Source organism: Aptenodytes forsteri, unplaced genomic scaffold (assembly GCF_000699145.1).
Source record: "Aptenodytes forsteri isolate BGI_AS27 unplaced genomic scaffold, ASM69914v1 Scaffold597, whole genome shotgun sequence".
In the NCBI taxonomy this organism is placed as follows: domain Eukaryota; kingdom Metazoa; phylum Chordata; class Aves; order Sphenisciformes; family Spheniscidae; genus Aptenodytes; species Aptenodytes forsteri.
Window position 1 is genome coordinate 263778 of NW_008795489.1, and position 27093 is coordinate 290870.

A 27093-nucleotide genomic window follows, 5' to 3' on the forward strand; every position below is an offset into this window, starting at 1 on the left:
ACGTGTAGATGCGGTGCTTAGGGACATGGTTTAGTGGGCATGGTGGTGTTGGGTTGACGGTTGGACTCAATAATCTTAGAGGTCTTTTCCAACCTTAATGATTCTATGATTCTATGAAACCTGTGTAATTTTCAGTGATAGCAAGTGATGCCTTGGGAGGAGTGGCACTGAATTTATGTCTGTGTGTATATACACCCAACAGAGCACAGGATGACATCTGTACTTTTGGAAAGATGTGTGAAGGTTGGGGGTTTTTTAACAACCGTTTAGGCATAAGAAGAGCATAGGTCTGTGATGGATTGTCTGTACCATTGAATCCCGCTCTTTGTTGTGAAGGGAAAACATGTCATACAATCCATTGCCAAAATCAATCAAGTTCCATATTAAAAATAGTTATAAGAAACAGTGCCTTGCCCATTCACAGGCTCTGAGGGCAGCTGGCACAGTTTCGCCATGTCTGTGTTATGAATGTCCGATAGTGGCCTCTCTCCTTACAAACTGCCAACTGGGAATGGTGAATGGTGCCCAGAATTGCTGGGTCACTGCTAGATGGTTCAAGTCAAAAACAGGCCAAACCATGATTGTTCTAACAATTTAACAGTACAGATGAGTGAATTCCAGCGCCTGGGCCCATTTAATTCCTTAACATAGATGTAGCCTGAGCCCTTTTGTTATATTGTGGATTTGTAAGTGTTTTGGAGGGCAGGTGGAGAGCTCTGGCTTCTGCATTGCCTCTGCCAGTTTACCCTGTGGCTCCCCTCGGTAGGTTTTGAACTGTTAAGAGGAGAATGTACTGTAAAAATCTATCATGTAGGACAGGAAAAGTGTGACAGTGACAGTCAAAACATTGATCTTGGCCGGTATGGAGCTTTTGTTTTGTTAAAAGAATGGAAGCATGTACAGACGCATCAGTCACTGACATCAGAAACAGTTTCATCTGTTTCTGCTATTAAGGAAAGCATTTCTCCATAAATGAAGTCTAATACCCTTCCATTGCAAAATCTTCTTTTACTAACAACAATTTGCAGTTATGGCACTCTAATTACCTGTCTTTTCCTCCTTTCTTCCCTCCCTCCCTCCTTGTTTCCTCCCTTTCTCCCTCCTTCCCCTAGTCCTGTCCCCTTCCCTTCCTTTTTTCTTACTGCTTAAGAGCAGCAAGGCAAATTTGGTCAAGCATAAAAAACAAAAAGCACTTCTGGGGAGAGATCAAGCATGGAAGATTTCAAAAATTAATGAGCCGCTAAAAACATGGAGTAAGAATAGAATTTCACAGAAGGAGTGGCTTCTGGTTTTGCTATGATCATGCTGTACTTAGCATGTCTTCTTTGTTCTCTGTATTATATAAGAAAAATGTATTTACTCAGCTACAGTCAGGTTGCACACTGCCATGATGACAACACAGCAGTTGTTCCAGAAAAAGATTAAAAAAAAAAAAAAGAAAAAGTAAGAACTGGACAGTGGCAATGCCAGAACAGGTTTCCCAATGAATCTGTCCAAATTCTGGCGGCAACTCACGCACTGTGCCCTGAAAACACCACTCGGGTGATTGCTTAGTTTAGCAGTTTCAAATTCTATTTTAGCTACCACCTCAGTATGTGCAGTTTGGTAGTGCAGGTAGTGGCTTTTTGATGTTACTAATGGATAATAAATTAGAGCCTTTTAAAGGCAGAACACAATTATTCGTATATTAGATGGGGTATACCATCTTATGTGCCAATAACTGCACAAGGCTATAACGTCCGGGTGATAGCACAGATCCCCTAGCTGCATCATTCAACAATAAATTTTTACTGCATTTCTTAAGTCTTTAATGAATCCTGCATTTTATTATACTTTGAGTTTAGCATAGGGTAAGAATTAAACATTCAGAGTCTTCACAGGGCATACTTAGCTTGATAGAAGTAGCTTCTGATGAAGACATTCAGCTGAAACCATTATTTCTGCACTTACAGTAAGCAGAACAAAAGAAACCACACAAACTACTGCATAATTACAGCATGAATATCATCAAATGTTATAAAAAAAGTTGCAGTGTTTTCAGTTCTCCTTGTTCTCAGCCATTCAAGTTTATAGGCTGAAATTTTCCACAGCTAGGCTCTCTTTAGGACCTTTTTTTGGTCCATGTTTTAAAATTTTGGCTCACTCTTTTTTAGCAGAAAAGTAATTATGCATGATATAAATATGATCATTCAACCATTAAAAATAGCTAAAGGACATAGAATTAGCAGTAAAAATCTGGTGTAAAATTAATTCTTACGTGATAATACTACTAATAAAGCTGTATATGCTTATAGTAGAGGTAAGACTTTTTTGGTAAAAGAGGATGGATGTTCATTTTACCGAGCTTCTGAAAATTATGTGTGGAACATTCATAGTGGATTGCATGATTAAAATAATGACAAGCTAAGAAAAGATTCGATGCATGTGTGTGAGTGGCTAACTTTGTTGGGTAACAGAAATAGTCATGTTTATTGTGGGGAATTAACTAGGGCTTCATAAAAAAAGGAAAAAAGAATCCTGAACATTTTTAAAATTTACAAGGCTCTCTCTAGGTGCTTCATAGCTGAGCAAAGCAACTGGTAGCTGACCTGTATCATTCAAGGATAAGCTTGTATTAATGAAAAGATTCCCTTCAATGACTGGGAACTAAGGTAGACACTTATTAGAAAATGGGACTTAAAAACTTTATCTTCTCCCCGGTTAAGTTAGTTGCCCAATTTGGCTATATTAGTCCCATGGTAATGTAGTTAATTGGATATCCTCAGCTCTACACACTCAAACTGAATTAACCATGCATTGCCATATGTGGTGTGCTAATACCTGCTCATAAGGAAAGGTGCTCTCTGATGAAAGTAAAGTATTAAAGGTTTCTTTTCATTAAATTCAGAAATTTCACTCTTACTGAAAAGCATATCCCCTATTTCACACTTAGACTTTTCTGATAATAACTGTCCAGCCTTCTTGAGAATCAGATAGTCAGGAAACTCCTGGCAGTTACAATTTCAATAGAGATGGAAGATTTTAAATTGCTTCTTCCAGGCCATGCAGGGTTGGATTCATCAAATCTATCTGTAGCTTCATACAAGTTCTGCAATAAGTCAGAGCTAATCATCAGGATCTCTCTGTCTATACCCCCCCACACCCTGCCCACACACTTTCACTGTAAAAAAACCTAGCTGACTAGCTTAGAAAAAGGCTACATCTTCAAACAGCAGTTGACATATGAAATAAATTCTGCCTTTAATAGCATTTGCAATTAACTATCTCCCTGCCTCATTTCTTGAGGTAGTAATTAGCAACTGGTAGCAATTAGCATGTTTCCCTTATATAAATATCATCTCTGGTTCTTCAGCAGATAGAGATACTTGTGAAGTTTTCTAAAGTTCACATTTTTTAACTCAGAGGTCTTGCCACCTACATGCTTGAACATCATTTGGCATCAGAAGGCCCTAGTCCCAAAAGTGGTCTTTAAAACTGTCATGGCATGAAATGGAGATGGTACAGACAACAGGAAAAAAAAAACCTAAAAAAACCCCCACAGCTAAGAGAAATCTATTCTAAAAGGACACCTGAATGACAAAAGTTTAAAGACATATACAGAAGCAGTCTCATCTAAGAACAGAGTGTAAGAAATGTCAAAGTAGTTCAGCTCTGGCATTTGTCTAAGCCACCAGCCTCACCAACAGTGGCTGTAGGTGGATGCCCAGAGAAGAACGAGAACAGGGCAGGTATGGTATTTCTCTTAATGACTCTCCTAGACTCCCAATATTTTCAGTTCAAGGGATTTTCTGACTGATGTGTTTTGTCTACTGGGTAATCCTTAATACATACCTCTTCCAATTACTTATTTACACTCGTCTTGAATCCACGTACTCTCTCTGCAACAATACTTCTCCCAAGTAACTAACGATAGGACGAGAGGAAATGGCCTCAAGTTGCGCCAGGGGAGGTTTAGATTGGACGTGAGGAAAAATCTCTTTGCAGAAAGAGTGGTTAAACGTTGGAACAGGCTGCCCAGGGAAGTGGTTGAGTCACCATCCCTGGAAGTATTTAAAAGATGTGTAGATGAGGCGCTTAGGGACATGGTTTAGTGGGCATGGTGGTGTTGGGTTGACGGTTGGACTCGATGATCTTAGAGGTCTTTTCCAACCTTAATGATTCTATGAATACCATCCTTTGGCAAGGAGCACAGACTTGTACCCTGCTGCATGAGAAACCACCTCCTCGTTTTGGCATTGAACCTGGCTCCTACTGTTTTTTGGTTTTGATGGCCATCAATTCTTGTAGCAAAAGTGATAGTACAGTCAATTCCTACCCACCTTTCGCACGCCGGTTATGATTTTATGGACTTCTATGATAACATCTTTAAACTGTATTTTTTTTTTTAAGGTAAAGAGGCCTATTCTACTTAATTCTTTCTTGCATGAAAGCCAGCTCACTCCCATGATCCATCCTTCTTGCCATTCTCAAAATGTTTTCCTGGATCTACTATAGCCTTTTAAAGATCAGAGCACCAGATCTGCAGCCAGCATACTGATGTTATAATAATACAAATAATTCCCTTCTAATAATTCCTAACATCAATTTGCTTTTCTAATCACTGCCAACCATTGAGTTTACTTTTTTAAAAAACTGTAACTGTGAAAGCTAACTCCTAAGAGGTAATGGATACATTATTTTATGTATTTGTCTAGGTGTATCATTTAACATTGCTCTCCATCAGTAATTTCCAACCAGCCCATAAGAAGCTGCTTTTAGTTTCTTTTTAACAAGCTTCATCTTTACACCATGCTGTTTCTGAAATTGAGCAGAACTGTGTGAAGTTCTTGGCCTTTGTTGTTCCCATAGGGATAGTGAATGTAAGTACATTATGGTACCTATTACAGCCTAATGAGTCAGGTGTAAGATTCTGAAAAAGATCCTGCATGGTGCTTAGTGTCGCATCAAGGGTGGCATTTTGTGACAGTTCTTGTAAGGGAGGTACTCTCACAACAAAATAACGGAAAGCTTCCATTACTGGTTTTATAATTGATACTAGTAATTGTATCTAAGTGAAAACAGGACTAAAAACAGATCAGTTTGGTACATGTAGGCAAACTGAGTATATTTTTAGAGAAAGTACTTGGTCCTTTAAAAATCAATTTTAAAGTTATCAATTTGGTAACGTCACTTTTTTTCCCCCCAGTTATTAGCCTTCTCCTTTTCCCCATTAAAACTTACTTCCTTTTGTAACATCTTTCCTTCTATTTAATATTTATCTTTAGAAAAGGCAAAACATTATATTCTCATTTAGACTATACTATAATCCTATGCACAAAGGATGAAACATCTCTAGAGTTAATAGTATGAGGCTAAAATGTGGTGTGATTAGACCATAGGATGCTTCAGTCCTTTTTAATAGTGTAGTCATTATGATTTTTGGATACAGGCCATCAAACATTAAAATAATGGTAGAAAATTAAATGAGTTTATTAAAAAACAATTCAGTATTAGAGTCAATATTAAATTATTGGAGATACAAAATATTTTGCTTCCATAACAACTTAGGTCCATAAATTTAGCTCATAAAAGACAGAGAGGTAATTCTTTAATTATAATCCACTGTATTTTTATGCATTTTTATATGCAGTGATCCTTGAAATGAAGCTTAAAGAGGGGAACTAGGGAAAATGCATCAGAATTATAGATGTAGTCATACTGGAACTCATTTAAGTATCTCTTTATATAGCTATATGGAGAGAGTGAATACCTCTTTATCTAGTACATTAAAGGTTTTTTCACATAGACACAGATAAAACATAACTTTAGTTCATACTCCGCAGTACTGAAGTCATGAATGAATTATGCAGGGTGTCAGTCTTGCAGAATAAATGCTGATATACCACAGCATTATTTATTTGACAAATGTTGGGGGGAAAAAAAAAAGTATTGGTATTTTTTAATGATCTCTGTAACATATGCCTATATAATAGTCTCAGTATACAAGGCTTAAGCAAAGCCCTGAAAACCTCTCTTAAAGGACTATTAGTAAGTTTTTAAAATTAAAAATAGAAACAAATGGGCCATTTTAATGTTGGAAATGAGCAGACAATCACCAGGTGATTGGATTATTGTGTTTCAAGATGCTTTGCCCCAGCGGGTGTGACATGGTAACAAACTGTGTGCACACTCAAATCTGTTTCCCAGGGACCTAAGACAATTTAGTTTTATTTCCTGAACTCTGGGGAGTGTGTTTGCTCCTCGATGTGTGCACATACATGAGTGTACCTGCTGCAGAGTGTACATGCTGCAGTTGAGACTCAGCTTTTGAATTGTCAGCCACTTTCATTGCTGTTGCACATATTCAAGAAACTTTGATCACAGTCCCTTCTGTGTTTGACATGCTTTGTTAGCAAATCCATACTGAGCTGAGACATGCTTTGGCAAGTCCAAGATCTATCTGCTTCCAATAATACAGATCATAATACACCAGCAGTTCTCAGTAATGATGATTCTGAACAGTCTTGTTACTCTACCTATGAGATTCCTTTGTTGTAATTGTTTAATAAATACTTCAGACATGACCGTTCTTTCATGAGCTCTTCAAATATACTAATACAAACCAAAGCCCAAAATCTTAGTGCAGTACTTGCCTTTCATAGAAAAGTAAGTTATTTGAGAAAAGTACCAGACTGTTTAGATGCAAACGAAATCCTGTGAGAGCTGTCAAATCCCATTATAGAGAGTAAATTCAGTCTGTGCCTGCTCCTGTCTGAACTGCTGTTCAGGCATCTGAAGAGCAGAATCAGAAAGGTTTTCGTGGGCACCAGGTCCGCTGCATTGAGGGAACAGCAGCTAATGCAACAGGAGTGCTGTCCCGCAGAGGAAAATTTCGCACCATTGCCTTACTCAGCCCAAGATCATGCTTCCAAGTGTCTGTCATGTCTCAATTTTTAATGAAGTGAAGGATTGTTCAGCTAGCTGATACCCAGGTAGTGCTAGGGGCAGTGGATGGAAAGAGTCAAGCATTTTTATTTTTTTTCCTTCATGCAGCTTCTGCTGAAAGCCAGGAAAGGTTGCCACATATTAGACAATGCTTACCACAGCATGTTCATTCCTATTAGGTCTGAATATGCTATTGCAATTATAGATGGCATTGCTGATTTTTAGGAGGTTAAAAATAGTAACAAAGTACTTCAGATGACTTCTGAGTTATGTCTCCTTATGTAAACACATTCGTTTAACACTGTGCTTGCTTTGGCTTGGCTAGTGTCCTCTCTAGTAGGATTTGGAAAGTTTTGGTTTATTTAGCTAAAACCAAATTATCTTTTGCCCTAATCCCTGTATTGTGACTATGAGTCCTTTACATTAAAACAGCAGAAGTTAACACATGTTCCTTTGAAACCTTTAGAGAATAATTGAAGATAAATGAAAAATAAATAAATGAAAATTCTTGATGCAGGGTTGGAAACTATATGGTCTGTTTTAATTCAGGATTACGAGATGCAGGATCTGGCTACAAGAAAGCAATCTGGTACCTGCCAGGGTTCTCCATTTTCCCCTCGTGGGCTTCTGCAGTAAAAAGTCATGGAACTTGCGTAAGGGGAGTGTGGGAAGGGGAAGGGGGGAAGCAGAGGGCAGGATGCAGCCCGGATCACAGTAGAAAATGTGGTGCAAGACAAGACAGGGATGCACGATGTGGATGTGCCCACGTCCCTTTCCTGTAAATCTCATCCTTGGAGGTGGTGAGAAGGAACATCTTTTCCTTCAGTTTTCACTGTGGAATTTAAATTCTGTATCCAGAAGCAGGCTAAAGTCTTCTGAAGCATATTTGTTTGGAATTGGTAAAAGTGCTTTGGGGGTCATGTAATACAAAAGTTTCTGTGTTGAGTGGGCACCCTTTAAACGTGCCAGTGTCCATGAAAGTCACCACAAATAAAGACTAGCATTGTGACTCACCACCAGCAAGAGGGGATAAATATACCATGAACTGTCCGATGCAGAAGCAAATGCATGTGCCTATTTTTATGCACTCAGTTGCACATTATGATTAGGGTAGTAACAGCATACAGAAGGGTACGCAGCATTTCCCATGCATAAATTTGGAGTTGCCTTTTAAAAGCATGTGATCTCAAAGGCAAAGACAAGGAGAACAGGAAGCAACAGAGCACAAAATCTGTTCTGAATGCACATTTATGAACTTAATTTCCAGTTGGTACACTGGTGATTTAAGAAGGTAAATCTTATTAAAGCTGTGGGAGATATCCACATTAAACTCTGCACATCATGGCAATGCTAGATCATTGTTTTGCTTTTTTCCTAGTGCTACTTGAATAAAAAAATTGTACATTATTTTGAAACCTGCACAAAAGTCTGCCTAGTCTGTAGTTTTAGACTGTTGCTGTTATCTAGCAAACAAAATAAGCAAATCCTTACAATCTTTTGTCCAAAAACTGTCTTGCAGGTAAGCCAAAGGTGAAATACTGATTTTTTTTCTAAAGTCTTAGTACCTGAAAAATCAGGGGTCTCCTCCTCAGTTGCAAAATAATCTTTTGAAAGTGTAATCTCTTTTGATGAAGAGTCCTTATATAACAGATTAAATGGAAATGGGAATTGCAAAAAAAAATTTGAAATTACTTATAAATGGACAGATAATATATGGATGCACAAGGTGTTGAATTACACTTACTTAATTTAAAGATAAGTGTCTAACACTGAAGGAACTTAGTGTCTGATCTTCTTAGTGATTAACAAGAGTTTTCTTCCCGTTGGGACTAAACTACTGTGATACAAGATTGTTAGAGATGAGTGGAGTTAAAAGCTGTTGCAAAGTGTAGAGTCTGACACTGTGAGTACAGGTACAGACTTCCCGGTAGCTCCTGGGCTGAGTTCAAGGCAATGGTTTTTATCTGTTGTCTCCAACTCTTTCATGATACCTTCACACAGTCCTGTTCAGTGGTAGCATCTGTGAAAAGCAAAAACCTGTGGTTGGTTGAGAGGGTACTAATAAGATGCCCTAAAGCACATACAGTTGCAAGTTTTATGAGCTGATCATTGCATGTTTGTGCACCCTGATCACTATAGTACATATGAAGCAATGGATGGTGCCTTGCTCGAAGGCTAAACTATTTTGTAGATAAAATAAATACCTGTGTGGTTATATATATTTTAAAGAAAAGCCACATTCTTTGTAATTAACAGTTTTCATTTTAGCCTGAATTGCAGTCATTAGTTAACTGTGCAACTGAAAACTATTTAATATTTATTTCTGTGATCTCATGAATGTCACTTACATGTATTAAAAATAAGTTTGTTTCATAATGAGGAGTTTTTCTTGTACTAAAATGAAAATCAGGAAGCAAAGATGGGCCTGTGTCTATTAAAAAAGTAAGAAGAGAGTAGAACTACTGAGAATCATTTGAAAAATATACCTGATGAGAGCATAATGCTATGGGAGTTGTAACATTATTTGGGAAATACAGTGGCTAGTACAGACATCCACAGTCCCTGAAATAAAAATCTAGCTACTCATTGTACCACTCATTGCCACACATTGTATAAAAACTTGTGTATTTATGAAAATGTGAGCTTTCATAATCATCCACATTTCACCACGAGTAGAAAGTCTCCCATCAGTAGCGGTTGGAAATGAAATGATTCATGCTTTTTAGCATCTGGCATAAAATAGATTCACTACTGAGAGGAAGAGAAATGCTGTCAATATTATGTGTGGACGGCTTAATATATTACCGACCTTGAGAGGAATTAAGAGGCAATGACATCTGCAGAGAAGCAGAAGTGGAGGTGTATGTAACTTGCTTTGTCATTCTCTAACACCAGATACATTCTTGATAATATTGATACTTACAGCAATGGGACAAACTTAGAATGTGAGAAAGAGGTTAATACCCTTCCTGAGCCATTATTTAAAGTTCATTGCTGGCCTATTTTTAGGCCACCATGTGAGAAGATGTTCGCTGAAAATAGATACAGATCATGTGTCCTTGCAGAATATAGAACATCAGGACATTTCATTTCCAAAGAACATAATTGGGACTGGGAGCAGAATCTTCTTTTCTCTCACCTTTTTGCTTGTAGATTATAACTTCAGTTATACAAGCACACACTCTTACATGGGTTATATTAACCTCTAAATATTTAACTGAAACTAATTTGAAATATAGTTCTAATGGGACACATTAATTAGTTAAGCTTTGACTTTTTTTCATTAAATGTACAAATATGTACATTTGTACACATATAGATATGTCCATGTACACATATAAATATATGTGTGGAAGACCATATATATGCATATATATACACACATACACAGACTTTCAAGCACATATATGCAAATGCATGTGTCCAAGATGTATATGTGAGAAAAATACAGTGTAATACTCTGTGGGTATCTTTGCATAGTACTAATATCTTTGCATAGTACTAAGGACATACATTGCATTATGTACTCCAGTATGGTCATTATGTTTCTCACTGTTACAGTATATCTCAACGCATATTTCTTATGCCACCAGTCTATGTTTATAACATATTACCTTAAAATGAACTGTAATGACAAGGGTTTTAAGGGCTCTCCTATGATATAAAATCAATATAGGTAAATTTATTATAAAAGTAGAGATTAAGATATAGTCTTAAGATCATTTGAAAATCTTTCTGAATAAATTATAGGAACATATTTTTTATGGAGATAATCCTCAGCCTATATTTAATTTATGAAGTGAGTAATGTAATTATACTTAAATGCTATTAATGGTTAAATAAATTTAAAACTTTGGGCAAGCAGATGAACTGAAATTGTTTTGAAAAAGAATATTTAACTGATGTAAAGAACGTGGCACTGCCTATGTACCTGCATCCGGCGGCTGCCAGGTCTCATGCACAGATGATAATGGCAGTTCCCGAGTGCCCTGCTATCATCAGGCCCCCCTTGCTTTTAGTGCATGTCTAGATCTGGAAAGAAAGCACAAGCACAAATATTTAAGGCCTTAGTGATTGCATGCAGAGAGCAAGCACGGCATAATTACTAAATGTAGATGACAGAAGGCTACAGGTATCTCCCCTGGTCTCTTGTTTATTATTTACATACCTGCTTCCTCTCCATGCTTCCTAGAACAAAAATTTTCAGGATGTACAAATGCTGACGATGTCCCATGCATCCTTGATCTGTCAAGCCTTGACCATGATTTGGCTCCTAGTTTTAATATGACTCTTTCTTTGTTACTCTGATACCATGCCATTATTAAGTGTGTCTGCCTACTGGATGTTTATAGTCTGATGCATTACTTTTACTCCAGCTGTTATTACTAATCCACATTGACTAGTCTACTCCTGCCAGTTTGCCTTCTCATTCCTCCGCATGATCTGCTATCGAGGCTGTTCTTGCTGTCACCATGCCTACTTGCACTCCTCAGAATTTCTTCCACTCTTTACACCTCCTGTGCCATTTATGCATCTCTTTCCCCTGCAGCTACCAATATTAGCCAAAGTGGCACTCTCAAGCAAATTCTGTCTTTGGGGCTGTCTGGCTGTCACTCTGCTAAGTTATTCCCAGAGACTTCATCTTCATTTTTACCATCCAATGATATCTCTTCTGGAGCCAGCTCTCCATGTCTCACCCTTACAAGTGAGCATCATCCTCATGTTTCACTGTAAAACTGGGCTCTAGAATCAACGTTTTCAGTATTTTTCTACTTCTGCATGCTTGCGCTCTGGTGCAGTGGCCTGAATGTGGGTCATGAGCTCCTTACACTCGTGTCCCAAGTTGCTACTCACAATATAACATCACTGAGCCCTTGCGCCTGATCCCACTCCAGCACCCTCTTCAGTAGTTTCCTTTAGAAGGCAAATTCAAATGGTCTCATAATTAACTTGTCCCGGTTCACATAGCAAAGCATTAATGAAGGCTGATTCAGAATTAGAAATGGATTGTGCATCCTCCTTATCTTTCTTTTTGTATCCTGTTATATGTATCCTTCTGTTATATATAGATGTGTACATCTATAGCTGACATTATAAATATTCTAGCACATACACACACAGGCATTCAGGGTTCTGTCACACATTTGTCTAATAAATCTAAATAAATCTTCTCATTGTTTACAAGTGCTCTTTTTCACCACTGTAAGATGCAGATTATACATAATGCAGCAATGTTTAGATTTTGTGTGTTGGATAAAGTTAGGAGTTTGCTGTTTCTTCCATATTGTAATATAGAGTAGGCCTTCACTGAATAGTTACAAATCAAATTAGATGCAAACAGAAATGTACTTAAAAATCCTAAACATAATTTCAGTGTGGATATTTCAAGCTCAGCTAACTGGTATTTATCCAGTATAATCACTAAGATTTAATTTAAGCCACTTAATAATTTTATAGAGAGAGGCTTTGAACCAATGGGCTTTTAATTCATAATAAGAAGTAAATGTTAACCTAGCAATTAACAAGATAACAGTATTTCTGATCCAGAGCTCTTGGAGAGCTTTAAAATAACTCAGTGAACAAATCAGCACTGATTTTTAAATAACTGTTTTCCTGGTTGTTGTTGTGACTGTGTCAGCTAAACTGTACACATAGGGTGTAGATAAAGCACATTCTCTTGAGAACTACCTCCTTGCTGACTCAGTTGTTTTGACCATTTGGGTTGCAGTACACAGGGGACTGCAGATGGCATGTGGGGACAAAAAGGGAGGGATGGGATGGAAGAAGGAATTTCTTGCCTGTTGCAGAGCTTACAATAAACTCTCCATGGAAGTATTCTTAGCTTAAACTTCTGAACTTGATGAAACAAGCACAAATCAGAAATAAGTCAACACAGAAATTTATATCCAAGCCATGGCTTTGTATTTCTCCTAAGGCATGTTGATTTTTTCCTGCCACCTAGTTCTTTGCTTCAGTACTTCATTTTAGTCTCCTGTCAGCTCTCTGCTAGCTTCAAACACACATTTTTTCCTCCCTGCTTTCATCCACAAGTTATTCTCTTCATGGCCTTCCCTTTCTTCAGCAGGAGAAACTGTATTGTTCAGGCATCACATGCTGTTTTGCATTCTGACTGACATATTTTACACAACAAAGCACACAAATCAATATATTTTACCTAATAAGTCTCACAAATGTAAGTGTAACTCAGGCTGCCTTTGTGAAACTCCACTGTCTCTTCCTCTTTTTCTTTCTCTCATGCACAACTACTCTTCCTTGCAATCAGGTGAATCAAGCGCTGTCCTGAGAACAGCAGCACTCTTTTCAGCACTATTCTAAAACAAAACGATTTTTTTCTTTGCAATCAGGTGAAATCTCACTGAGTTTGGTGAATATAAGAAGTACTCTTCATTCAGAAAAGCTATAAGTAGCATTTGAGCTTTTTTTTGGAAGGGTGTAGTAAAAAAAAAATAGTAGCTGCCACACAGATCACATACAAGGTCAACCACAGATTGATTGGTGTTAGCAAGTTATCACTGGAGTTTCAGTACAAATGCACAAGAATGAATATGGTTTCCAGAATCGTCAGATTACCAGATAGAGGAGGTGACTGGAAGCTCCAAAGACAGTGGAAAAGAAATGCTACAGTAGATATTAACCTGTAAGTAAGCAGACTAGACAAAGTTCTGTAATTGTTAGCAAAACCAACTTTCTCCTGTTTCTTAATCCCTGTTTTAGGAAAACATGAGGTGTGCTTCATTCATTTGTACAACAAACGTGATGACTAATTCACGCCACCCTTCCACGTACTAACACAAGTTTCTGATATGGGTACCAATAGAATATGGATACCAATAGGATTTTGTAAACTTTGCATCTCTTAGGATTCACCTTTCTGCCACAATTTGACAATACATGTGTTTAAGTCTGTAGTCTCATTGACATAATGGGACAAGTTCAATATTTAAAATGCCTTACGAAACGAAGATTTCTGTCTTAAGTGGCCCCTGTCTAAGATACTATTTAGTAAATATTATAGTATAAGTGAGTATAACACACAAACGTACACACACACAAATGGGAATGAAGATACTTGGTTACTTGGGCAGAAAACTGAAATAGTGATTGTTAAATACATTTGCGAATTGCAATTCATTTATTCAGTTAATAAAAGGGAACAGTCTCTACAGCAACTGCTGTATCATACAGCACTAATTCCATATTACCTTCTGTAATGAACTGTGGGTGTTTTTTTACTAAGAGCATTCAGGAAATTTGTTCAGCAGTACAGTTCAGAAGGGAAAACCTGCAAGAAGTAGAGATTGGTCAACTGGCACAAATTTTAAGTACTTATCTAGATTATCAGGACTTCTCAGGCTTTTGAAATTAGACTGGCTATCTCACAATTACAGACTGCCTTAAAACACTGCCTGTATCGCTGTTCTCATTTTGATGCTTCCCATCCTTTTCCCAGCTGGAAACCAAACTTAAGAGGCATAGAAGATTTCAGAACATTGAAGAAGATGAAAGCTAAATTCCCTTTAAAAATAACCCAGTTAAGGAATGGATGGACAGTTGGTTGAATGAAAGGGTGGCTAGATAGTGTCTTTTTTCTCTCTTTCCTTTTTTCTTTTGCTCTTTTTTAATCTAAATATAATGGAAGATCCAGAGAAGAGAAGCATGAGATGCACAGAACTGCTCTCCCTTAAGCTCCATTAAATCAATTAACAAGCTGGGAAAAAGATGGATACCCTTCATCAGACTGACTTTACTGGAGGTTTGGTTGAACCATATATCCTCAAAAGGATTATCCTGTCTGCATTTGAATTTAATGCAAAAATAATTCCGAAGCATAAAAAATGCATACAAGGAGTTGAATAGAAAATTCTAATCAAGTAGGGAAAGATAGAAAAGTATGCAGAAGGCCAACATTTAATCAAAGAAGCCAAGAAAATATAATTGGTCAAATCTATATCCCTTCTGCTTGCAAATCATAAACAAGATTGCTTTTTCTTAGGAGACAGCAATACTAGCTACCATATGCTTTCTTTAAGGCTGACTTGTCTTAAACTGAGTTGAACAGAGCTAGACAGAAAAAAAAAAAACTGCTTCAACTCAGTCCTGGTAGAATCCAAGCAGGGGATTTAATTCATCATTTGGCTGAAAAGCGTATTTATTCCTCCCTTCCTTTTCCCTGCCTAAGCTTATCTCACAGCTGGCTGAAAAATTTTCTGCATCTGGGCAATGTGTATGCAGGTATGCTGGAGGTCTTGGGGATCTGAGGGCTTTGAAAATGTAAATACACAGGCTGGCCACTGATTTTCAAGGCAACTGAGATCACGTGGACTGTCTTTGCCTTAGAGATCAGAGGTTTTTCAGGTTTTGTGCTTTGTCTGTAGGTCAAACACGTAGGTTACCTCAGATGAGAGCATTCTTGGGCTTTAAAATATATAGCCGAAGAGGCTAGACAGTGAGGTTTTCTAAAACACATACACCCGCAATATCCAACTATGTTAACAAAATGGCAAAATATCAAAGTCCTGAAGAAAAAAGAATTGTGTTTCTCAATGCAGCTGTAGACATAAATGATGGTATCCAAGAGTTACCCTATTGGTAAGTAAAATTTAAGCAGAGTCTGTGTGTTAAAATTGATCAATGTAATTGAAAAATGGAAAATTGTGGAAAATCCCATTCAAAGAGAAAAATGTACATAGTCATTATTACTTATATGAAAACCTCTGAGCAAAATTTATTTCTAAGTTATACACTCTCTATAGATGATTAAACAGAATGTGTTAAAGCAATTTGAACGATTTCAGGTGCACCAGAAATGAAGAATATTGCATCCCGTTGCCACATGTAGATTTTCTGGCATTAAACAAGTTGTGAGCTACTGATGTAGTCATTCCCTCAGTGGGGTACTAATCCTAGTCCTTCTGATTGCCTGCTGTCATAAAACCCATGAGAACTTAATATCAGTGAGATGCCTCCTTTCTGCCAAAGTTCACTATAATTGACCAATGGGTTAAAAAATTACAGGAAATCATGAACGCATACAGAATATGACTCCTTAAAAGCTGGTTTAAATATATTTAACCTGCTCATACAGTCCCAAATCCCTAAATACCATGCTTTTTCCTATAGTTCTCTCTTAATCACTTGCTCTGTAATTTTTCTTCTGTGAGTTATTTCTAAAAGAAAAAATAGCTTTCTCAATAAAGTGATTTCTTCCTTTCAATGGCCAGGAAATTAAGACTGATTTAGTTTCTCATCCTTTGAAAGCAGAGTATAAAGGAGGGACACTCAGAAAAAAAAATGTGCATTTTTAAAGTTATGCACTAGATTTTTACAATAAAATGTAGAATTGACCTAATGAAACTAAGCTATTTTTCGATGTAGTCATAAACAGACTTTGGTGACCTACACATAAGAAGGACATAGTTTGTAGATGGAAGTAGTACCTTTTATTAGCTCAGTTGGATTAGTGGGAGAAAGCAAAGAACCTTTCAGGCATACAGATCTTTCAAGAACTTTGTCTGCTTTTTTCTAGCAACAGCTTTTTCCAGTCAGTCTAACTAAAAGCACTACCTCTATCTAAAAATATTCTCCTGGAGAAAAGGTCCTAAAAGCTCTTACAGATGCCATCGGAGAAGTTGGCCACTGCCATTCCCTGGTCACAGCTAGGACAGCCTTGCTGCTGCCTCTGTAAATGTGACAACTTGAGATGCATCGGCGCAGTTGTCCAGAAACATTGAACCCACACAAAATTATAATATCTGATGCTTTAACATCAGTTTGAAAAAATAGCCAGGAAGGCCAAGATGAGTAATAAAATCAGTACACTATAAAGGAGCAGGAGCCAGTGTAATTACCTAACCAATCTCTTATATAAAGCAGATCATTGCACCTCTGACTTAGTTCTTGTGTAACAGAGACCAGTACTTGGACTAGATCAACACTTGCTCTGTGAAGGTCTGAAGCACTCTTGCCCTTTAACCACTTCAGCTATATAATACACTCCTAATCCTTTCCTCAGGCTTCACTTGGTATTTTCTTCATGTAGCAGTGAGACAAAATCATTGTTATTTAATTTAATTAAGGTACCGTATTGGGCAGCATAATCTGGTTCCAGTCTGGCTCCAAAGAATTAACCCAAAGAAAATATGAGTGGAAGATTTTTCTGTGCACAAAATGTCAACTTTTAATTTGACAGTTTGTTCTTTTGTTACCTTTCTTTTAAAACACGGAACTATTTCTCCTAGTACTTTCTGAGTTACATAAAACATGTTCATAATCTTTATTGTTTCTTTCTCCCCAAGATGATATTTAAAGTAATACACAAGAATCTGAAATTGCAGCACTGCCTGTGATTAAGACTCAGAGAAATGTATTTTACTTGCTCTGAATGATCTCATATTTAAATAAAAGAACACTTTAAAGAAAAACAAAGCACTTAAAAATGACACATTTCTTTCTCCCTCAGTAATTTTCCACCTTCTAATGTCTTAAATAAGGAAAGTTTGTACTTTAGCATAAACTTTCACAGAAAACTAATCAACAAAATGAATGCATTACTAGGATATAATGGCTGAAATTACCACAGCAGGGTGGTTTTGTAGCTATGTTGGTACCTTCATTAGGCAACGCAGGCTGAGCAGGTAACTTGTGTGTATACATAGGTATATCCAGATACAAATTATGTATCGAGAGAGAAGGGTGGGCAGAAGATGGAGCCATAAGAGGACATGACATTCCAAGGGTGAAAATCCTGTGGCAAGGGTGTGTTTTGTTGGGATTCCCAAGACGAGATGAATTCCTTTCTGGTTGGGCTGGACTGACTCTGCACAGAGGAGTCATGCAGGTCTGAATTCTCCCCTCTGTCTATATCATGCTCTCCTATGGTGCTATTAAGATATGTTACTAATGACTTGGGGTTTTTTTCCAGTTTCCCTTTTGTTTACTTCATGTGCCCTACTTCTCAGCTTTCACTCCAGACACCGTTTCTCCAGGTTTTGTTTTCCCATGCTATTGCTTTTTCAGGATTTTCAGTTTCTCAATCTGTTTTTAGTGTCAACCTTCCTGCCTTCTTTTTTCCCTTTCTTCTAGGTCTTTGTGTTCTTTCTTTCTGTTTTCCTCCCAGTCTCTCTTTCTTAATACTGCTCCACCTAGGTCTATTTTACCCTTTCTTCCTGATCATGACTGGAGTTGAACTTTTCACTCTCCCAGCCTTTTCTGTGCTTCCCCACCAGCTTCTATATAGTTTTCAGTCAATTTTTGCTTTCTTTAGTAATTTCCTTTCTCTGCCTCCTGGGCATGCAAGACAAGCTATTCACTTTCAGAAACAGAAAACAAGCAGCAAGTCTACTGAAAAGTCCCTGCGCAAGGCAAGAGAAGTAATAGTTATTGCCAGCTTTCCAGCATCAGCCGAGACTGCAGTAAGGCAGTCTCATACAGAGCTGAGGGTGTGGTCTGGGACTCCTCGCATGATGCCACCATACTGCGAGCAGTGGGAGCAGAGAATAACTTTCCCTTGGGAGGGAGGTGGTGGCTGAAGCTTTACAGAGAAATGGAGTATTTAGACAAGAAGGAAAACAGGCTTTTTTTTCCTCATCCTTTAGAAAGACAGTCAGCTGGAATCTCTTTTTAGTATTTATTCCCTCATACAGAATATACTTGAAGAGGTAGCCTGGGATTACTCCTCTTGACTTAATGACTCAGCAGGATTCACTGATCTTGAATGCCAATGACATCTGTCTGGTAGTTCGCACCTTGCAGTGCTGTTGCTTGAGATAATTTTTGGATTCAGGCAAACAGCACCTCATCTTGCATCAAATTTTCCATGTGTTTTTACAAGCAAGACTAGTTTGTGGGGGGGTTTTAAGCTCCGATTCTGATGTCATGTGCGTAGATAGTATCGTCCCATAGCGTTGCACCAGTAGCATCCATGTCTTAGCTTGTGCTGGGTGGGAGTCATAGCCAGACTGCTCTTCTTTTCTGTAAGTAGGAGTCTCCCAGTCATTACAAATCTCAGTGCTCTTTTCCTCACATCTTTTCTGTTTCCATTCCTGCCGTGTGTTCCTGTACATTTCAAGTTTCATGCAACCATGAAGAAGTCTGCTTTTGGTCTCAGATCTGTCTCCTCCTGTCTTAATCCAGCCTATGCTTATGCTTAGCTATGGAGTCCATACATGATGCAGTGTTTCAGGCATGTCAAAACACTCATAAGAAGGGGAAGTTACGACATTCAGAGGGGGTTGGGGAGAATGAGGCAGTACAGTGAAAAGTGATGGAAGAGGAGTGTTGTTCTATTTCCATCACTTATAAATAATTCTCAGATAAAATGTTCTTTGTGGAATCATACCCCCACTGAATTCAACTGGAGTTTAGTGTTTGACTTCAAAGATGTAGCATCTTACTCTTCATTCACTCTATCTTTAACCGAATAATTCTGGAATTAAATCTGCATTGAATTATAATTATATAAAATAATATATTTATTTATATCTCCTTGGCTCATTCCAGAGGAAAAAAAGAGGAGGGGGAAAAAGGCTTATATGGTGTTAATCTAGGTAGATAGATGTGATGCTATTGAGACCAGGGTTAAAGAGGATCGCTGTGCTGCCCGCTGTTAAGAATCAGTGTTCATTTCTGCTTAGAGACACTTCTATTTCCACCTTGCCATTATATAATGACACTTTCTTGTAGGATTGTCAGAAGATATCATGAGTCTATCCTAGAAGTAGCACTAGGAAGTAATTTTGCCCTATTTTTTCTTTCTTTAATGGAAAATACGACATCGCTGGAGATACCAGCTTTCTGCTTCCCAGGTGCCTGGTGAGACATTTTGTTTCACATTATTTTTCCAAGTTCCACTGGATTTATTTTGAAAGGATGTCATTTCTCTGGAAAGGTGGTTGTTTCTTCACTCTTAGATCATGCCCATGCTTCTTAATTGCCTCAGTAGCCAATGGCTTTCCTTCAAAGGGGGATTCCCACCTCCTTCCAGACGCAAAGGGACTGATTTGAAGAACCCATATGGTTTTGTTGCTTATACTGTGGAATTATCTGAACTTTCCCATCGTGTCTGCAAGCAGGATATCACATGGTGGGGGTGAGAGGAGAAGAAAGGAATTTGTATGAACTATGGACAAGTATATCTGAGCTTGCTGCCCAGAGAGCTGGCTGCATGGGATGTATGAGATGGTAGATAAGTATGAGACAACAGATGCATGGGAGGTTGAAAAAGCAGCTTCCAGCAGGAGTGCAATGGGCCTCAGTCAAGGGGGTGAGAGCACTCGTAGGTGGGATTTCTCCTTTACATCAATCACAAAGCCTTGGCTTAGTGTAAGAAGTGCTAGGGATACTCCACTGACAATGAAATTATATTTAGTTTTCCATAGCAGTTAGGTGACTGCTGGTTGTAGTTTTCTTTTATTTGCTCTGTGTGCATTTATATATGGATGATCATATATGCTCTTCCTGCCATGTTTGGGTTGCTAATTCAGTAGATGTTGCCTGCCTGAGCCCCTCTCCATGCGTAATGCTGATTAGTGTCAGCAATTCAATACGCTGTTAAATCTGTATGACAACTGACCATGTTAATTTTGCTAAGACAAAGTAAGGTCTGCAAGAATGAAATTGAAACTCTTTCAGAAATTGTTCAGGTTTTTTTAATTTAAAGCAAGTAGGACATTTATAGCTTTTTGGTACTAATACTTTCATGTAGATGTGCTCATAGTTGGCTCTGTAAATGTAAATATCCTTGGTGGGAGACACCCTTAAGGCCTATAGCAGTCTTAAGAAAATAGCAGTGCTTTCTGCATTTAAGGGTCTACTGTATATGCATTTCTTTGAAGGGCAGGAATGTATGCCTCTATGTTTATAAAATGAATTAAATTCTGGAAAGGAAATTTTCCTGTTGATTTCAGCTAGCCCTGCAGCTAACTGTAATGTACATTTATATTTCCACTGGAGTTGTTCTGATCAGAAAGGTATTACTGGTGTAATATTTGAAACGCAGGGCTTGCATAACTTTATCACTTAATACAGTTATTGCAGCAGCTAGTCTTGTTAGGCAGTGTAATTCCTATTTAATTTTTATCTTTCTGTAATATTTTTCCCCTTAAAATCCAAGGGGAATAATAAATAATGTGAAAAATTGCCTGAAGAAGACAACCTTTCACCTCAGAAATACAAATCAGACTGCACTGTTGTTTCAACCACTTCACTAGAAACACATGAAAATATAATGAAAAGATTAAAAAATTAGGCACAGAAAGAAACACAAAAAAGTCCAATATGAGCATAAAGAACTTTTGTGAAGAAAGCAGAAAGTCTTTTTTTCAATGCCCATCATATTGTATACATTTGCTGACCATTATTATCATTATGTTTCCTTCCCATTTAGGAGATTGTCAACTTCAACTGTCGGAAGCTGGTTGCTACAATGCCTCTTTTTGCTAATGCAGACCCAAATTTTGTGACTGCCATGCTAAGCAAACTGCGATTTGAGGTGTTCCAACCTGGAGATTATATTATCCGAGAAGGGGCTGTGGGTAAAAAGATGTATTTCATTCAGCACGGTGTTGCTGGTGTCATCACCAAATCCAACAAGGAGCTGAAGCTGACAGATGGCTCTTACTTCGGAGGTGAGTAGGAAAAAATGAATGATAACACTGGAGTGTATGCACTAGAACAAAACATGTTCAGATTTCAGACACATAGAAACATCAGAATAAGTCTAGTGAGTGTCTTTTGCCTAGACAATTCCAACTGCAGTGAAGAGTGCACAAAATGTTTCTGAATAAGACACTCAGAGTCTGCTTACTGTTGTGAGGATAGCTATCGAAGATGCAGTATGACCTTCCTGAATTTTGAAGTTATTTTGAATTATGAGCACTGTTATTTAACAGACAGTATTTAAATAAAAATATAATAATTTGCATAGAAATTTTATAACTATTTAAAGGTAAAATAAACAGGATTCATCTTCTTTGAAAAGGGATACAATTTTTGAGTCACAAATGTAAAGTACTTCTAAAAGGTAAAAATCACTGTAAGAACTACAAAATTAGGCAGTGCATAAAAGACCATTATTTACATGGGATATTTTGGTATTCCTGAATATTTCAAGCTGTTATTAGTGCTTTTTCACTGAATTTTAGCACACAGCAGTGTTTATCCTTCCAGTATATACTATGAGAAACTGGACTCCCTATCTGACTAGATAGCTCTCTAACAGATGTATATTAATAAAAGACAGGAATTTTAATCCAAATTAAATTCATCTGGTAATCCTAATGAAAAATAGGTTTTCATTTAGATGAAGACACCTGAATATTTATATTGGGATGAAAGCAATCTCTTTTTTTACATATAATAATTGACTGGTATGAAAATGTTGTTCCTTGTGACTGTAAATTGTCTTTGTGCAATAGAATAGGTGTCTGCTTCTGTGAATAGCAGCAAGGCTGGTTTCCAGAAGCTGATTGAACATTTGTGCGTACGACTGCTGCCCATGATGGTTACAGTTAGTTGGTCATTGTATTAATTTTCTGATGAATCCCATGAATCATCCCAGAACTGAATCAAAGGCCTTTCAGAAAATGTTCAATTGAAAGCCTAATCAGTGGCATTTAGCTGGTATACAGAAGTGGCAAGCTTAGAAAAGTCAATTGGGCTCAGTGTTTGAATTGGGCTATATAGAGTTACTTAACTAATCCCATTTTAGAGTACTATGCTAAAGCAACTCCTACTGATCTGGCCAGCAGGCCTTGTCACTCTGCAGTAGCCTCTGCAAGGTGATTTGTACCAGTATTTGTAGAAGCACTTCAGTAAAGAAGTCCTGTGCTTATCCCACAGGCTTAAACTGTAGATGCTGAAGACAGGAGATTAAGGAGAAAGAAAAGGTAAATGCTGAGGATGAAGGAACAGAGCAACCTTGGTCTTGGTCTTCTCTATGCTTAGCAGTGCCCCAGTTTATGAAAATGAGTTTGCAAGAGCCTGCGTGCTGAATCTGACCATAATACTCCTCTGAACCAGCAGAGGATCAGAGAAGATTGCACATGAAAGTATTTTACATAACTGTCAGCCTGTTGTTGCAGTGCAAATGACTACTTAGCTCATCCTGTTCATCCGCTACCCTTAGCAGGAAAGCAGATGAAAAATAAGCTATTTGCAATAGCCAGACACCGCAAGAACTTATTACACTGCATACCAAAGCAGTTTTGTTCATCCAAACTGCAGCTGGGATGAGACAAGGGGTGCAAAAATGGGGACAAATGCATCCAAAACCTAACAGCTGCTGGGGCAAATGGGAGATAATAGCTGCTGCTGAATGTAGCCTGAAGAGGAGAGAAAAGGAGAGGAGAGGAAGGGCAAGCACACAGAGAGAGAGAACCTGAGAAAGCAAGTGCCCTAAGATCCAAAGTGTTGTGATTCAGATCTGTTTTAACAAAATATCATATAGCATTGTGAATTCCCAGAAGGGGATTTCAGACCCTGGAGAAGAACGACCTATTTGACCGCAGCTGAAAAGAGAGGAAAGAAGCTGCACATCAGATAACTGCGAATGGAAAAGGTTTGGTTTGTCAAAGCAGAAAAAAAAAATTCTAATATTCTCTTCTCTTTGGAGAAGACACTCTTTCCCCGAAATGTGTATCAGAATCTGAGTAAAGCTTCCTGACCAAAGCAGACACAAGAAATGTTGCACAGTGGAACAATAACAAGCAGGAAGAATAAGCCTGTGTTCAAATCCTAAGACCAATAACCCATTTTTTGCCTAAGGGAGACATGCAAAATCTGAGGCTGAGATATCGCTTAAGAAGCTGCAACTTATAACTTCAACTGTATAGCTCCCAGGTCTGACACAATAGATCAATGTCAACACTTGTGCTTTCACTAGCAAGGGAAGGACACACAGGTGGGAGGGGTGTACCATACCTAAATGGATCCTTTTTCAATTTTTAAATGTCTTACAAATTGGAAATTCCCAGTCCCAGCTCAGAGATACTAACTGTTGGATGTTGGGTGTGTCCCAGTGCTGAGTTTACCAGGGACCCTGGCTCTGGGGAGATTCAGGAGGAGTTCCTGGAGAGGCAGGCTCACCTCCAGAACTCACGGAGGGTTTCACCAGTATCCTATCTTGGATTTGGAAAACGTTTATCAAACTTACAATATGTAAAATGTTTGGGTATTGACAACATTGTATTAGTAGAAAGCTTCTGACACCCTGAAGTTGTTGGTGAACTGGAGGTTAGTGTGAAAGCCAAGATTTAAGAAGAACCAAAGCAATGTGACCAGTATTTGGGAGAGGCTTGAATGGAGACTCTTGGCAGAGTGAGAGCCTGGAAAACCAAAAGTTGCAGTAATAAAGAGAGGAAATAGCTGGAGGTTTGAATACTGAGATGCTGTTGAACATTTAAATTCTCTTGCCTGATCTTTGCTCTTAATTAAAAAACAGGCTTCCCTATGGGTCTGGGTGTTGTAAGTCTCACAAAACTAGATATACCTTACAGTTGCTTGGAAATTGTTCTCAAAAAGAATGTGCCTGGATAACCGTCAATGGAATAGATTAATCAGACTACACTTCACCTCTGCTTTATGTTCTCTGTTGATTTTTGAGGGAGGTGCAGAGTGGTGACTCTAGAGAGCCCTCCATACATCTGGGCTTGATGACTGTCTGCCTCTTCCGTCATCTGTGCTCACTGATTTCTCCTTTCTGGAGGGAACAACTACAATACAGTAACCACAGAGATCTTGTGGTTTGTTTGTTGGTGTTCCTGTGGGAAGAGCATCCTATCCCTTAATCTTCATGTGTGTTCATAAATCTAATCTTCTTGAACTTTGTGTGCAGGAACATTACTTATCCCAGCAGCACATAGGATGCTAAATTTCATCCCAGCAAGTTTTTTTCACACTGCTGATTGAAGGATAATATCATCCTACGTATCTACTCCAAGTACTAGTAGGAATTTTAAAGTAATTTCTGGTACTGTCCTTTTCTGTAGGACCCCCACCACCCTTGCCCCCACTCCCCCTTCGATGGAATAAACAATATGTGTAAGGAAGTGCGTGAGAAATAGTGACCAGTCTACGCTCCCTCAGATCTGCAGTCAACATACTAAAAAACAATATTCCCCCATTATTAGATAATAAATATGTTCAGAAAAAAGTGTGATTTAAGATTGACTATGTTCTTTCACACCTTTCAGTAATGACCACAGAGGAAATGTTTTAAAGAGTGCCATAAATTATGTCTTGAACAGACATGGATCAGTGGAAGAATTGTTTCATAAAGATTCAGGACAATCCATTTTCCTTTGCCTTTTACTGGCATTTAAAGAAAACAGTAACTTTTTATTGCCTTAACTTAGAATCCCTGTCCTCACATGGTGTGCTTGTGTGAGTTTTTATAGAAAGGACAGGAATTAGGCAATGAAGAATACATGAAGCTAATTTTCACTGTATTGCATGGTAATACAGTCATTTCTACATCAGTGAAATGATGTAAGCCACAGTTACCAGTGGAGAATTCCAGGATTTTAATACTGTATAGCTGCTTTCATTGGATTCTCCAGGACCATATCTTGTTATTTTTGAGGAAATACAGCAATACTCATTTTTCCTAAACATCTATAGATTTTTTTTATGTCTTCCTTCACTTGTTCCTCCTGTTTTCTAAAATGTCTTCCAGTTCCCCGTTACTAGGAATGGGCTTGCTGCTACTTTCAGCAAAGCAGTAAACGCATCTTTTCTCATTACAAATAAAAGAGAAACTTCTCCCACTGAGACTGACACAGTTTTCATATGAGAGGAAACAAGGTTGTCCTCAATGGAAATTATGACCACCTCCTTCTAGCTGCTTCTGTAGGATGGGCAGGGAGAGTAAAATGTGAATGAAGAAGGCCAGGACAGAATGGATGGTCAGGCTATGTTAACACATAGGACAAAACCATAGGGTAGGTCAGAAGAGTGTGGGAAGCGGGATGGAGGTCAACAGAGAGAGGACTGTGTGGGTAGGAGTCAGGTTGAGATTAGTGCAAAGAAATACGAGAGAGGAACTGCAAGTGCAGGGGAACGTCATGGGCATGAGATTGATGAGAAAGGGAAGAAAATGGAAGGGGCAGCAGCACATCTGAGTAAGACTAAAACAACCTTCAGAAGCTGGAAAGGAGTGGGAAGGTGCTTACACCTATCCCTTTTGAACAGCAAGTAGGAAAACCTGACTGCACGTGTGTTTGCAGCTAAGTTGAATTGCAAGCTTGAGATGAACACACTTGAATTCAGCCTTCCTGGGATGGAGAATAAGAATCAGGAGGCAGGTGAAAAATGTAAGCGACTGTGTTTTGAGGATGTTGTGATGGCTAAATTATTTAATTTTTTGTCATCTGGTCTGTGGTTTTCCATATCTGCAGTTTACAATACTGAAAATGTAAAGTCTTTGTTAAGGACACAGCAGTGGAGAATGAGAGCTCCCCAATTTTTTTGTCTGTCTCAGTGCATATTTTTGTTTCTCGTCTTTAATACCTCGGTAGTTCAAACTCATTCATGCTATAATTCCATTAGTAAATGGTAGGGAGGAAATTGCCAGGTTTCACTCCTACTAAACCTTTTCCTCCAAGTACCAGGTGATTGTGTTAGAAATTACTCAAAGGCTTCTTGCGATAGGAGGAATTACTGAACAGATTGAGTACTTCTTCCTCACTAGACACTTAAAAGTGGTAAAAACCAAAGGTTTTGAAGTCTTTGCAGATGAAGCACAAGAATATGAGTCTTTTTGTTATAGAGAAGCATAGTTCATCATATACTGAGGCTTTACAGAGCAGAAATAATAATGTATCTCATGAGCCTAACACTAATCTAATTTACATTATACCAATATACATTGGTATAAACTGGTCTAATACCACTGCTACGAGGCAATTCTGATTTTTGCTGGAGTAAATGATATCAGAATCACTCCACAGTGATATTATATATGTTGGTGATTCAAAATGTCTCATGATTAATAACAACAACAAACATGCAGGAGTGTAATAAACTAAAAAGAAGTTTGTGTTAGTAAAAGAACTCCTTTCCAACAATTTTCTTCCTCTTACTCAGTTGGCTCCACATGTGGCTCTTAGGTCTCCTTTAGTCATCACAATAAGACCTGGCTCTGCAAGTTCGCCT

At 38.1% G+C, this 27093-nt stretch overlaps 1 protein-coding gene across 1 annotated transcript in view; it reads left to right on the forward strand.

The window, feature by feature from the left end:
- HCN1 (hyperpolarization activated cyclic nucleotide gated potassium channel 1) overlaps positions 1-27093 on the forward strand; it is a 188783-nt gene that overhangs the window by 147283 nt on the left and 14407 nt on the right. The window contains exon 5 of the mRNA XM_019472621.1: positions 21329-21569. Coding sequence (XP_019328166.1) covers positions 21329-21569 — 241 coding nt within the window. The remainder of the gene's footprint in view (positions 1-21328; positions 21570-27093) is intronic.